This window comes from Salmo salar, chromosome 14, assembly GCF_965601325.2.
Source record: "Salmo salar chromosome 14, fSalSal1, whole genome shotgun sequence".
Lineage (NCBI taxonomy): Eukaryota > Metazoa > Chordata > Actinopteri > Salmoniformes > Salmonidae > Salmo > Salmo salar.
The window spans coordinates 99,053,598-99,069,240 of record NC_138304.1 but is presented as its reverse complement, the minus strand read 5'-3'; the positions used below and the strand labels follow the sequence as shown (position 1 = coordinate 99,069,240).

The following is a 15,643-nucleotide window of genomic DNA, read 5'->3' as shown; positions in this document are numbered from 1 at the left end:
ATGGCTCAGTGTGGTCCTGAATGGCTCAGTGTGATCCTGTAGGGCTCAGTGTGATCCTGTAGGGCTCAGTGTGATCCTGTATGGCTCAGTGTGATCCTGTATGGCTCAGTGTGATTCTGTAGGGCTCAGTGTGGTTTTGTATGGCTCAGTGTGGTTCTGTATGGCTCAGTGTATGGCTCAGTGTATGGCTCAGTGTGATCCTGTATGGCTCAGTGTATGGCTCAGTGTGGTCCTGTATGGCTCAGTGCATGGCTCAGTGTGGTTCTGTATGGCTCAGTGTATGGCTCAGTGTGATCCTGTATGGCTCAGTTTATGGCTCAGTGTGGTTCTGCATGGCTCAGTGTATGGCTCAGTGTGGTCCTGTATGGCTCAGTGTGGTCCTGAATGGCTCAGTGTGATCCTGTATGGCTCAGTGTGATCCTGTATGGCTCAGTGTATGGCTCAGTGTGGTTCTGTAGGTCTCAGTGTGGTTCTGTAGGTCTCAGTGTATGGCTCAGTGTGGTTCTGTATGGCTCAGTGTGGTTCTGTATGGCTCAGTGTGGTTCTGTATGGCTCAGTGTGGTTTTGTAGGGCTCAGTGTGGTTCTGTATGGCTCAGTGTGATTCTGTATGGCTCAGTGTGGTTCTGTATGGCGGTCGCATTGCAAGGATTGTGGGTTTGATTCCCAGGGGGCCGGCCTCACATACATAACATATTTGCTTTGGATAACAGTGTCTGCTAAACGGCATATGTGTGTGTTGTCGCTTACAATAATTAATTCCAGGCAGGGTGTGTGCTTCTATCTGAATGTCATTGTATGTGGTGCTGCTGTCTTTTCAGTCAGGCTGGGATGATATAGGACAGGTAGAGGTTCTTCAGTTAGAACAGTGATGATATAGGACAGGTAGAGGTTTCTCAGTTAGAACAGTGATGATATAGGACAGGTAGAGGTTCCTCAGTTAGAGCAGTGATGATATAGGACAGGTAGAGGTTCTTCAGTTAGAACAGTGATGATATAGGACAGGTAGAGGTTCTTCAGTTAGAACAGTGATATATAGGACAGGTAGAGGTTCTTCAGTTAGAACAGTGATGATATAGGACAGGTAGAGTTATTTCAGTTAGAACAGTGATGAAATAGGACAGGTAGAGGTTCCTCAGTTAGAACAGTGATGATATAGGACAGGTAGAGGTATTTCAGTTAGAACAGTGATGATATAGGACAGGTAAAGGTTTCTCAGTTAGAACAGTGATGATATAGGACAGGTAGAGGTATTTCAGTTAGAACAGTGATGATATAGGACAGGTAGAGGTTCCTCAGTTAGAACAGTGATGATATAGGACAGGTAGAGGTATTTCAGTTAGAACAGTGATGATATAGGACAGGTAGAGGTTCTTCAGTTAGAACAGTGATGATATAGGACAGGTAGAGTTTTCTCAGTTAGAACAGTGCTAATATAGGACAGGTAGGGGTTCCTCAGTTAGAACAGTGATGATATAGGACAGGTAGAGGTTTCTCAGTTAGAACAGTGATGATATAGGACAGATAGAGGTTTCTCAGTTAGAACAGTGATGATATAGGACAGGTAGAGGTTCTTCAGTTAGAACAGTGATGATATAGGACAGGTAGAGGTTCTTCAGTTAGAACAGTGATGATATAGGACAGGTAGAGGTTCTTCAGTTAGAACAGTGATGATATAGGACAGGTAGAGGTTCCTCAGTTAGAACAGTGATGATATAGGACAGGTAGGGGTTCCTCAGTTAGAACAGTGATGATATAGGACAGGTAGAGGTTCTTCAGTTAGAACAGTGATGATATAGGACAGGTAGAGGTTCTTCAGTTAGAACAGTGATGATATAGGACAGGTAGAGGTTTCTCAGTTAGAACAGTGATGATATAGGACAGGTAGAGGTTTCTCAGTTAGAACAGTGATGATATAGGACAGGTAGAGGTACTCTCAGTTAGAACAGTGATGATATAGGACAGGTAGAGGTTCTTCAGTTAGAACAGTGATGATATAGGACAGGTAGAGGTTCTTCAGTTAGAACAGTGATGATATAGGACAGGTAGAGGTTCTTCAGTTAGAACAGTGATGATATAGGACAGGTAGAGGTTCTTCAGTTAGAACAGTGATGATATAGGACAGGTAGAGGTTCTTCAGTTAGAACAGTGATGATATAGGACAGGTAGAGGCTCCTCAGTTAGAACAGTGATGATATAGGACAGGTAGAGGTTCTCTCAGTTAGAACAGTGATGATATAGGACAGGTAGAGGTTCTTCAGTTAGAACAGTGATGATATAGGACAGGTAGAGGTTCTTCAGTTAGAACAGTGAAGATATAGGACAGGTAGAGGTACAGTACTTCTATCTGTTGTGCGTCTCAAATGAGACCTTAATTTCCTATGTAGTGCACTACTTTTGGACAGAGCCCTATGTGAATTATGTTGGGAATAGGGTGTCATTTCAGATGTGAACAGAATGGAATAGGGTGTCATTTCAGATGTGAACAGAATAGAATAGGGTGTCAGCCTTAATTTCCTATGTAGTGCACTACTTTTGGACAGAGCCCTATGTGAATTATGTTGGGAATAGGGTGTCATTTCAGATGTGAACAGAATGGAATAGGGTGTCGTTTCAGATGTGAACAGAATAGAATAGGGTGTCGTTTCAGATGTGAACAGAATAGAATAGGGTGTCGTTTCAGATGTGAACAGAATGGAATAGGGTGTCGTTTCAGATGTGAACAGAATGGAATAGGGTGTCATTTCAGATGTGAACAGAATAGAATAGGGTGTCATTTCAGATGTGAACAGAATAGAATAGGGTGTCATTTCTCTGTCTCTGTCTCTGTGTGTCTCGGTCTCTCTGTTTCTGCCTCTGTGTGTCTCTGTCTCTCTGTTTCTGTCTCTGTGTGTCTCGGTGTCTCTGTGTCTCTGTCTCTCTGTCTCTGTGTGTCTGTGTCTCTGTCTCTGTGTGTCTCTGTCTCTGTGTCTCTGTCTCTGTGTGTCTCTGTCTCTCTGTCTCTGTGTGTCTCTCTGTCTCTGTGTGTCTCTGTCTCTCTGTCTCTGTCTCTGTGTGTCTGTGTCTTTGTCTCTGTCTGTGTCTCTCTGTGTCTGTGTCTCTGTCTGTGTCTCTGTCTGTCTCTGTGTCTGTCTCTCTCTGTCTGTCTGTGTCTCTGTCTGTCTGTCTGTGTCTCTGTCTGTCTTTCTGTGTCTCTGTCTGTCTTTCTGTGTCTCTGTCTGTCTGTCTGTCTGTCTGTCTGTCTGTCTGTCTGTCTGTCTGTCTGTCTGTCTGTCTCTCTCTCTCTCTCTCTCTCTCCTTCTCTCTCTCCCTCCTTCTCTTTCTCTCTATTTATCTCTCACTCACTCACTCTGTGTGTCTGTGTCTCTCTCTCTCTCTATTTATCTCTCTCTTTCTCCCTCCTTCTCGTTCTCTCTATTTATCTCTCTCTCACTCACTCACTCTGTGTGTCTCTATGTCTCTCTCTCTCACTCAATCTGTGTGTCTCTCTCTCTCTGTCTCTCTGTCTCTGTCTCTCTCTGTCTCTCTCTCTGTCTCCCTCTCTCTGTCTCTCTCTGAACGATTGTAAAACTGGATCGGTATGCTGGATCAATCTGTGTGTTTGTTTAATGAGGTGTGTGTGTGTGTGTGTGAGATGTGTATGTATGAGGTGTTTCTACAGAGCCTTTAGAAAGTATTCACACCCCTTGACTTTAAAATTAAAAATGAAATCTGAAATGTCTTGAGTCAATAAGTATTAAACTCCTTTGTTATGACAAGCCTAAATAAGTTCAGGAGTAAAAATGTGCTTAACAAGTCACATAATTAGTTGCATGGACTCACTCTGTGTGCAATAATAGTGTTTAACTGTCACAGTTGTCGTCTGGAAGGGAGGACCAAAACGCAGCAGGAATGTGGATGCTCATCTATTTATTTAAATAACAAGAACACCAAAAACAACAAAACAAAACGAACTCACGAACAACAAAACAGTCTTGTCAGGCACACTCAGCAAAACAAGAAACAATCTCCCACAAACACTAAACCAAACACATAACCATATATAGGACTCTCAATCAGAGGCAACGAGAAAGCACCTGCCTCCAATTGAGAGTCCAACCCCCCATTAACCTAAACATAGAAATACAACCAACTAGACTAAACATAGAAATACATAAACAAGGAACAGTGCCCAAAAACCCCGGAATACATAAATCAAATACCCTTCTCCAAAAACACCACCCCGAACCACATAAAACAAATACCCTCTGCCACATCCTGACCAAACTACAATAACAAATAACCCTTATACTGGTCAGGACGTGACATTAACATGATTGTTGAATGACTACCTCATCTCTGACTACCCACACAGTTATCTGTAAGGTCCCTCAGTCGAAGCAATGATTCAACCACAAAGACCAGGGAGGTTTTCCAGTGCCTCGCAAAGAAGGGCACCTATTGGTAGATGGGTAAAAAAAAAGCAGACATTGAATATCCATTTGAGCATAGTGAAGTTATTAATTAAGCTCTGGATGGTGCATCAATACACCCAGTCACTACAAAGATACAGGCGTCCTTCCTAACTCAGTTAATGGAGAGGAAGGAAACCGCTCCGAGATTTCACCATGAGACCAAAGGTGACTTTAAAACAGTTTAATGGCTGGGATAGAAAACTGAGGATGGATCAACAACATTGTAGTTACTCCACAACACTAACCTAATTGACAGAGTGAAAAGAAGGAAACCTGTACAGAATGAAAGTTATTCCAAAACATGCATCCTGTTTGCAACAAGCCACTAAAGAAATACTTCTAAAGATGTGGCAAAGCAATTAACTTTCTGTCCTGAATACAAAGTGTTATGTTTTGGGCAAATCCAACACAACACATTACTGAGTACCACTCTTCATATTTTAAAGCATAGTGGTGGCTGCATCATGTTATGGGTATGCTTGTCATCATTAAGGACTGGGGAGTTTTTCAGGATAAATAAATTAACAGAATGGCTCTAAGCACAGGCAAACTCCTAGATGAAAACCTGGTTCAGTTTGCTTTCCACCAGACACTGGGAGATGAATTCACTTTTCAGCAGGACAATAACCTAAAACACAAGAACAAATTTATACTGGAGTTAATTACCAAGACAGTGAATGTTCCTGAGTGGCCTAGTTACAGTTATGACTTCAATCTATGGCAAGTCTTGAAAATGGCTGTCTAGCAATGATCAACAACCAATTTGACAGAGCTTGAAGAATTTAAAAAATAATAATGGGCAAATAGCGATATAATCCAGTTGTAGAGACTTACCCAGAAAGACTCACAGCTGTAATCACTCTTAGAGGCTTACCCAGAAAGACTCACAGCCGTAATCACTCTTAGAGACTTACCCAGAAAGACTCACAGCTGTAATCACTCTTAGAGACTTACCCAGAAAGACTCAGCTGTAATCACTCTTAGAGACTTACCCAGAAAGACTCACAGCTGTAATCACTCTTAGAGACTTACCCAGAAAGACTCACAGCTGTAATCACTCTTAGAGACTAACCCAGAAAGACTCACAGCTGTAATCACTCTTAGAGACTTACCCAGAAAGACTCACAGCTGTAATCACTCTTAGAGACTTACCCAGAAAGACTCACAGCTGTAATCACTCTTAGAGACTTACCCAGAAAGACTCACAGCTGTAATCACTCTTAGAGACTAACCCAGAAAGACTCACAGCTGTAATCACTCTTAGAGACTTACCCAGAAAGACTCACAGCTGTAATCACTCTTAGAGACTTACCCAGAAAGACTCACAACTGTAATCACTCTTAGAGACTTACCCAGAAAGACTCACAGCTGTAATCACTCTTAGAGACTTACCCAGAAAGACTCACAGCTGTAATCACTCTTAGAGACTTACCCAGAAAGACTCACAACTGTAATCGCTGCCAAAGGGGATTCTAACATGTATTGACTCAGGAGTGTGAATACTTATGTAAATTAGATATGTCTGTATTTCATTTTCAATACATTTGCTAACATTTCTAAATTATGTTTTCACTTTGTCATTATGGGGTATTGTGTGTAGATGGGTGATTTGTTCTTGAATTCAGGCTGTAACACAACAAAATGTGGAATAAGTCAAGGGGTATGAATACTTTGTGTGTGTGTGTGTGTGTGTGTGTGTGTGTGTGTGTGTGTGTGTGTGTGTGTGTGTGTGTGTGTGTGTGTGTAGTTGTACAGCTTCTGTGTTGAGACAGAGACAGATTTTCTCTCTTCCTCTCGGTTCTGTCTCTCTACCTCACTCCCTTTCTCTCTCTCTTTCCCTCTCTCCCTTGGTCCCTCTATCATTCCCTTTCCCTCCCCCTCTCTCTATCTATTTCTCTGTCCCCCGCTCTCTCAGCATTCACAAAGGAATGTAGAGAATGAGCAGTCAGAACATTGATTAAACACGCATGCGGTAGGCATCTCTGAGTCAGACAGAGAAGATAGACTTTATAGCCTGCAGTGGGAGTTTGGGTCTCTGCTTATTAAATCCTGTTTAAGTGGATTATGAAGCATGAAGCCCTGACTGTTTACTGCCTTGTAAACAGTCCTTCCCTTCTCTTTCCCTTTGCTGAGAAACACACACACACACACACACACACACACACACACACACACAAAGCAGAACGATTCCTTTCATTGGTCCTGTTTCACTACCAGAGGTTAAGACAAAGTTGTTGTTGCCACAACAAATCAAACAAATAGTCGTCCCGTGTGTAAATGTGTCTTGTTGGACAGGTAAAAACTGTAATCACTGGATGTTGTCACCAATCAGTGTGCTCTTTGTTCCCTCAAAGCTAGTAAAACAGCGTCTGATTGGCTGAACCCTAACTACAGCAGTAGTTTTCCTGTAACACTCCTACTTGGTCTCCTGACCCTGAAGGTGTTATCTCTCAGTGTTCTACTGATCTGAAGGTGTTATCTCTCTCTCTCTGTGTTCTACTGATCTGAAGGTGTTATCTCTCTCTCTCAGTGTTCTACTGATCTGAAGGTGTTATCTCTCTCTGTGTTCTACTGATCTGAAGGTGTTATCTCTCTCTCTCTCTCTGTGTTCTCCTGATCTGAAGGTGTTATCTCTCTCTCTCTCTTCTCTCTCTCTCTCTCTCTCTCTCTCTCTCTGTGTTCTCCTGATCTGAAGGTGTTATCTCTCTCTCTCTCTCTCTCTCTCTCTCTCTCTCTGTGTTCTACTGATCTGAAGGTGTTATCTCTCTCTCTCTCTCTGTGTTCTACTGATCTGAAGGTGTTATCTCTCTCTCTCTCTCTGTGTTCTACTGATCTGAAGGTGTTATCTCTCTCTCTCTCTCTCTCTCTGTGTTCTACTGATCTGAAGGTGTTATCTCTCTCTCTGTGTTCTACTGATCTGAAGGTGTTATCTCTCTCTCTCTCTCTGTGTTCTACTGATCTGAAGGTGTTATCTCTCTCTGGCTCTGCTGGGGCTCTCTCTGTGTTCTACTGTTCTGAAGGTGTTATCTCTCTCTGTGTTCTACTGATCTGAAGGTGTTATCTCTCTCTCTCTGTGTTCTACTGATCTGAAGGTGTTATCTCTCTCTCTCTCTCTCTGTGTTCTACTGATCTGAAGGTGTTATCTCTCTCTCTCTGGCTCTGCTGGGGCTCTCTCGTGTTCTCCTGATCTGAAGGTGTTATCTCTCTCTCTCTCTGTGTTCTACTGATCTGAAGGTGTTCTCTCTCTCTCTCTCTGCTCTGTCTCTCTCTCTCTCTCTCTGTGTTCTACTGATCTGAAGGTGTTATCTCTCTCTCTCTCTGTGTTCTACTGATCTGAAGGTGTTATCTCTCTCTCTCTCTCTCTGTGTTCTACTGATCTGAAGGTGTTATCTCTCTCTCTCTGTTTGACTGATCTGAAGGTGTTATCTCTCTCTCTCTCTGTGTTCTACTGATCTGAAGGTGTTATCTCTCTCTCTCTGTGTTCGACTGATCTGAAGGTGTTATCTCTCTCTCTCTCTCTGTGTTCTACTGATCTGAAGGTGTTATCTCTCTCTCTCTCTCTCTCGTGTTCTACTGTTCTGAAGGTGTTATCTCTCTCTCTCTGTGTTCTACTGATCTGAAGGTGTTATCTCTCTCTCTCTCTCTCTCTCTCTGTGATCTACTGATCTGAAGGTGTTATCTCTCTCTCTCTCTCTCTCTCTCTGTTCTACTGATCTGAAGGTGTTATCTCTCTCTCTCTCTGTGTTCTACTGATCTGAAGGTGTTATCTCTCTCTCTCTCTCTCTGTGTTCTACTGATCTGAAGGTGTTATCTCTCTCTCTCTCTGTGTTCTACTGATCTGAAGGTGTTATCTCTCTCTCTCTCTCTCTGTGTTCTACTGATCTGAAGGTGTTATCTCTCTCTCTCTCTCTCTCGCTGTTCTCCTGATCTGAAGGTGTTATCTCTCTCTCTCTCTCTCTCTCTCTCTGTGTTCTCCTGATCTGAAGGTGTTATCTCTCTCTCTCTCTCTCTCGCTGTTCTCCTGATCTGAAGGTGTTATCTCTCTCTCTCTCTGTGTTCTACTGATCTGAAGGTGTTATCTCTCTCTCTCTCTCTCTCTCTGTTCTCTCTTTTCTCTCTCTCTCTCTGTGTTCTACTGATCTGAAGGTGTTATTCTCTCTCTCTCTCTCTGTGTTCTACTGATCTGAAGGTGTTATCTCTCTCTCTCTCTCTCTCGTGTTCTCCTGATCTGAAGGTGTTATCTCTCTCTCTCTCTCTCTCTCTGTGTTCTCCTGATCTGAAGGTGTTATCTCTCTCTCTCTCTCTCTGTGTTCTACTGATCTGAAGGTGTTATCTCTCTCTCTCTCTGTGTTCTCCTGATCTGAAGGTGTTATCTCTCTCTCTCTCTCTCTCTCTGTGTTCTCCTGATCTGAAGGTGTTATCTCTCTCTCTCTCTGTGTTCTACTGATCTGAAGGTGTTATCTATCTCTCTCTGTGTTCTCCTGATCTGAAGGTGTTATCCCTCTCTGTGTTCTCCTGATCTGAAGGTGTTATCTCTCTCTGTGTTCTCCTGATCTGAAGGTGTTATCTGTGTGTTGTGTAACCTGTACTTGTCCTCAGGTCAGGTGGTGTAACTGCACCAATACAGGTAGGCACTCGCTCTGACATAATAACATACCTCAGACGACAGGTTAGTGCAGACTTAATCAGATATGACAAAGATATCCTGTGATTTTAGAGTAGCAGTCTTGGCTAGTAGATGACTCACAGTGCTGCTGGTTATGACTCTAACCTACCTGGTTACTATGGTTACCTATAGCTCTAGGTGTGTGGAAGTTTACAAAACATATAAAACACATACACACTATTACAGACAGCTAATTAGCATACTGTAGGCTGCAAACAACCCATTCATAATCATACTCTCTCATGAATGCACTCATTCACCCAGTCATAATCATACTCTCTCATGAATGCACTCATTCACCCAGTCATAATCATACTCTCTCATGAATGCACTCATCCACCCAGTCATAATCATACTCTCTCATGAATGCACTCATCCACCCAGTCATAATCATACTCTCTCATGAATGCACTCATCCACCCAGTCATAATCATACTCTCTCATGAATGCACTCATCCACCCAGTCATAATCATACTCTCTCATGAATGCACTCATCCACCCAGTCATAATCATACTCTCTCATGAATGCACTCATCCACCCAGTCATAATCATACTCTCTCATGAATGCACTCATCCACCCAGTCATAATCATACTCTCTCATGAATGCACTCATCCACCCAGTCATAATCATACTCTCTCATGAATGCACTCATTCACCCAGTCATAATCATAGTCTCTCATGAATGCACTCATCCACCCAGTCATAATCATACTCTCTCATGAATGCACTCATCCACCCAGTCATAATCACAGTCTCTCATGAATGCACTCATCCACCCAGTCATAATCATACTCTCTCATGAATGCACTAATTCACCCCAGTCATAATCATAGTCTCTCATGAATGCACTCACATTCTCTCAAATACACAAACACACACTCAGTCAGTCGCCCAGGCTAAATCAGTCACAGACCGCAGGTTTCCATGGTTATGTGAGCAAACAGGGGAAAACACTTCCTGTCTAGCTTACATGTGTTCGGGCCTCATCATGTGTTCAGAGCATGCCCAGTAAATGCCACCCTGTGCAGTGCAAGGAATATGGTGTAATGGCAGACCGTCTGGTATTGTCCCAGCGAGTGGAACACTCTTAGCTTTGCGGTTCGGTTAGTAGATGTGTATAAACACGTCACCAGTGACTTGGGTTGAAAGAAGTGCAGCAGCTGTATTTTTCCAAGTCGGTCCATTAGACTCTTTTTCCCCCGAAATGTACAAATTACATTATGCTATAGAGACCTGTGATTATTCACTGTTAAGAGTTCATATACATTTCTCATTACTTTTCCATGACTTTTAACCACATTTTCATGACTATTATTATAGAATAAGCATTATTGAGACTGGAAGGCTGCTGTGTCTGATCCCATGTAGGCCTGATATCTCCTGGTGTGCCCTTTATCAAGCCACTAACCCCCCCCCCCCCCCCCCCACACACACACACACACACACACAAAGTAGAACTGCACTGTTAGTCACACGTTTTCAACCCTCCATCTGGAGAGCTTCTGGCTGTGCAGGCTTGGCCTTTTGATTCAGCCCTGAAACAGTCTGCCTATCAAGGTCTGTTGAGAAGCTGATGTTTAGGCTACAATGAGGCCTTCACGCCCAGTAGCTGTCCTGGAGGATGGTTGCCACCCTTGATATAAAGTATTACAACATTACAACCAAATACTTTTGTCTATATGTAATTATTCCCCCATTCAATAAATCAGGGATCAAATTTTCAATCTGCGCAATCTCGAACAGTTTAGGGTCACGCACAGATTCACAGACCTGCGGTAAATAAATTTGAACAAAGCGGAATCAGGAATTTAATGCCCACTCTCAATTGCTATTCAACGCAGATCCAGAACCTTATTCCGCTTTGATCAACCGTTTCTGCGTGTCAAACTGGGCCGGTGATAGGCTACTTTGTTTTAATAGAGGAGCCAGTACGCAATTACCCCAACATTATAAGTGCCGGTATGGCGCTCCGGACAGTTCCGGCCCAAATCAAGCACTGCACGTCATCAATGTCACTCCAAACAGGTATAGCACTGTGATCATATGTAACAGCATATGTGTTAGTCTCAGACAGGTTTTTAGATATGACTCAATAGCGTCATGTATAATTGTTATTCGTGAATATACAGTTGAAGTCGGAAGTTTATATACACCTTAGCCAAATACATATAAACTGTTTTTCACAATTCCTGACATTTAATCCTAGTAAAATTCCCTGTTTTAGGTCAGTTAGGATCACCACTTTATTTTAAGAATGTGAAATGTCAGAATAATAGTAGAGAGAATGATTTATTTCAGCTTTTATTTTTTTCATCACATTCCCAGTGGGTCAGAAGTTTACATACACTCAATTAGTATTTGGTAGCATTGCCTTTAAATTGTTTAACTTGGGTCAAACGTTTCGGGTAGCCTTCCACAAGCTTCCCACAATAAGTTGGGTGAATTTTGTCCCATTCCTCCTGACAGAGCTGGTGTAATTGAGTCAGGTTTGTAGGCCTCCTTTCTCAGTTCTGCCCACAAATGTTCTATGGGATTGAGGTCAGGGCTTTGTGATGGCCACTCCAATACCTTGACTTTGTTGTCCTTAAGCCATTTTGCCACAACTTTGGAAGTATGCTTGGGGTCATTGTCCATTTGGAAGACCCATTTGCGACCAAGCTTTAACTTCCTGACTGATGTATTGATGTTGCTTTAATATATCCACATGATTTTCCATCCTCATGATGCCATCTATTTTGTGAAGTGCACCAGTCCAACCTGCAGCAAAGCACCCCCACAACATGATGCTGCCACCCCCGTGCTTCATGGTTGGGATGGTGTTCTTTGGCTTGCAAGCGTCTCCCTTTTTCCTCCAAACATAACGATGGTCATTATGGCCAAACAGTTATATTTTTGTTTCATCAGACCAGAGGACATTTCTCCAAAAAGTACGATCTTTGTCCCCATGTGCAGTTGCAAACCGTAGTCTGGCTTTTTTATGGCAGTTTTGGAGCAGTGGCTTCTTCCTTGCTGAGCGACCTTTCATGTTATGTCGATATAGGACTCGTTCTACTGTGGATATTGATACTTTTGTACCTGTTTCCTCCAGCATCTTCACAAGGTCCTTTGCTGTTGTTCTGGGATTGATTTGCACTTTTCGCACCAAAGTACATTCATCTCTAGGAGACAGAACGCGTCTCCTTCCTGAGCGGTATGATGGCTGCGTGGTCCCATGGTGTTTATACTTGCGTACTATTGTTTGTACAGACGAATGTGGTTCCTTCAGGCGTTTGGAAATTGCTCCCAAGGATGAACCAGACTTGTGGAGGTCTACAATTTTTTTTCTGAGGTCATGGCTGATTTCTTTTGATTTTCCCATGATGTCAAGCAAAGAGGCACTGAGTTTGAAGGTAGGCCTTGAAATACATCCACAGGTACACCTCCAATTGACTCAAATTATGTCAATTAGCCTATCAGAAACTTCTAAAGCCATGACATCATTTTCTGGAATATTCCAAGCTGTTTAAAGGCACAGTCAACTTAGTGTATGTAAACTTCTGACCCACTGGAATTGTGATACAGTGAATTATACGTGAAATAATCTGTCTGTAAACAATTGTTGGAAAATTACTTGTGTCATGCACAAAGTAGATGTCCTAACCGACTTGCCAAAACTATAGTTTGTTAACAAGTTTTAATGACTCCAACAAGTTTTAATGACTCCAACCTAAGTGTATGTAAACTTCCGACTTCAACTGTAGGTGCTATAGGATAGGAATCCAGACTGGATTGATATTACCTATAATGATATTACCTGGAATGATATTACCTATAATTATATTACCTATAATTATATTATTTATAGTACCTTGCAGCCTGACGCACCTGTAAAACATGTTTACTCAGCACTACTATGGATGATCCTGTCTACATCTCTCTCTCTCTCTCTCTCTCTCTCTCTCTCTCTCTCTCTCTCTCTCTCTCTCTCTCCATCATATTATGTGCAAATAGTTCAAGTACAAAAGGGAAAATAAATATGGGTTGTATTTACAGTGGTTTAAGTTCTTCACTGGTTGCTGTGATGAGACACTGTGGTATTTCACCCAATAGTAATGGGAGTTTATGAAAATTGGGTTTGTTTTCAAATTATTTGTGGGTCTGTGTAATCTGAGGGAAATATGTGTCTCTAATATGGTCATACATTTGGCAGGAGGTTAGGCTGTGCAGCTCAGTTTCCACCTCATTTTGTGGGCAGTGTGCACATTGCCTGTCTTCTCTTGAGTGCCAGGTCTGCCTACGGCGGCCTCTCTCAATAGCAAGGCTATGCTCACTGAGTCTATACATTGTCAAAGCTTTCCTTATGTTTGGGTCAGTCACAGAGGTCAGGTATTCTACCACTGTGTACTCTCTGATTAGGGCCAAATAGCATTCTAGTTTGCTCAGTTTGTTTGTACATTTTTTCACGTGTCAAGTAATTATCTTTTTGTTTTCTCATGATTTGATGTGGGTCTAATTGTGTTGCTGTCCTGGGGCTCTGTGGGGTCTGTTTGTGTTTGTGGACAGAGCTCCAGGACTAGCTTGCTTCTGTCTCTCTCGCCCTCTCTCAGGACAGTATACAATGCATTCAGAAAGCATTCAGACCCCTTGACTTTTTCCACATTTTGTTACAATACAGCCTTAATCTAAAATTGATTAAATCGTTTTCCCCCCTCATCAATCTACATACAATACCCCATAATGACAAAGCAAAAACAGGTTTTTAGAAATTTTAGCAAATTTATAAAAACAAAAAAATCGCAATATCACATTTACATCAGAATTCAGACCCTTTACTCACTATTTTGTCGAAGCACCTTTGGCAGCGATTAAAGCCTAGAGTCTTCTTGGGTATGACACTACAATCATGGCACACCTGTATTTAGGGAGTTTCTCCCATTATTCTCTGCAGATCCTCTCAAGCTCTGTCAGGTTTTTGGAAAACTCCAAGCGGGCTGTCATGTGCCTTTTACTGAGGAGTGGCTTCCGTCTGGCCACTCTACCATAAAGGCCTGATTGGTGGAGTGCTGCAGAGATGGTTGTCCTTCTGGAAGGTTCTCCCATCTCCACAGAGGAACTCTGGAGCTCTGTCAGAGTGACTATCAGGTTCTTGGTCACCTCCCTGAACAAGGCCCTTCTCCCCGATTGCTCAGTTTGGCCAGGGGCCAGCTCTAGGAATAGTCTTGGTGGTTCCAAACTTCTTCCATTTAAGAATGATGGAGGTCACTGTGTTCTTGGGGACCATCAATGCTGCAGAAATGTTTTGGTAACCTTCCCCAGATCTGTGCCTCGACACAATCCTGTCTCGGAGTTCTACAGACAATTCCTTCGACATCATGGCTTGGTTTTTGCTCTGACATGCACTGTCAACAGTTGGACCTTATATAGACAGGTGTGTCTTTCCAAATCATGTCCAATCAATTGAATTTAACAAAGGTGGACTCCAATCAAGTTGTAGAAACATCTCAAGGATGATCAATGGAAACAGGATGCACCTGAGCTCAATTTCAAGTCTCATAGCAAAGGGTCTGAATACTTATGTAAATAAGGTATTTCTGTTTTTTGTTTTTAATACATTTGCAAAAATGTCTAAAAACCTGTTTTCGTTTTGTCATTATGGGGTATTGTGTATAAATTGATGAGGACATTTTTTATTTTAATCCATTTTAGAATAAGGCTGTAATGTAACAAAATGTGGAAAAAGTGAAGGGGTCTGAATACTTTCAGAATGTACTGTAGGTGTTGTGTTGTGACTGTTGATAGAGTGTTTCTATACACTAGGCAGCAGGGTGTGTTTGCTCTGTTCCAACATCTTTGTTGAGGAGATGCTTGTATTAATAGAGGAAAACTTACTAAATAAAGTAACAATTTTGCATCTATATTTCTCCCACAGCTTTGTCCCTTTACCCTTTACCCTAACCCCTTTACCCTAGCCCCTAACCCCTTTACCCTAGCCCCTAACCCCTTTACCCTAGCCCCTAACCCCTTTACCCTAGCCCCTAACCCGTTTACCCTAGCCCCTAACCTCTAACCCCTAGCCCCTTTACCGTAACCCCTTTACTCTAGCCCCTAACCCCTTTACCCTAGCCCTGACCCCATCATGGCCCACAGGTCCCAGAGTTCGGACTTCGGGGACAACCCGCTGGACCCTAACTTCCTGCCCCCCCACTACAGAGAAGAATACCGTCTTGCCATTGATGCTCTGGTGGAGACAGACCTACAGGTACAATAGGAATGTATGTGTGTGTGTGTGTGTGTGTGTGTGTGTGTGTGTGTGTGTGTGTGTGTGTGTGTGTGTGTGTGTACGCATGAATGTGTGTCTGCGTGTCAGTGTGTGATAACTCAGAGTGAGTGTTTGATAAATCAGTGTTTGTGTGTGTATGTGCGTGTAATGACTCTTTGTGTGTATGTGCGTGTGTGTGATGACTCAATGTGTGTGTGTGTGATAACTCTCTCTGTGTGTGTGTGTGTGTGTGTGTGTGTGTGTGTGTGTGTGTGTGTGTGTG

General features: G+C 42.6%; 1 protein-coding gene across 1 annotated transcript in view; it reads left to right on the top strand.

Annotated features, from left to right (window-relative positions):
• Nucleotides 1-15,643, top strand: part of LOC106570609 (protein FAM83H) — a 34,242-nt gene that overhangs the window by 4,231 nt on the left and 14,368 nt on the right. The window contains exon 2 of the mRNA XM_014143071.3: nt 15,031-15,360. Coding sequence (XP_013998546.3) covers nt 15,238-15,360 — 123 coding nt within the window. The 5' untranslated portion in view covers nt 15,031-15,237. The remainder of the gene's footprint in view (nt 1-15,030; nt 15,361-15,643) is intronic.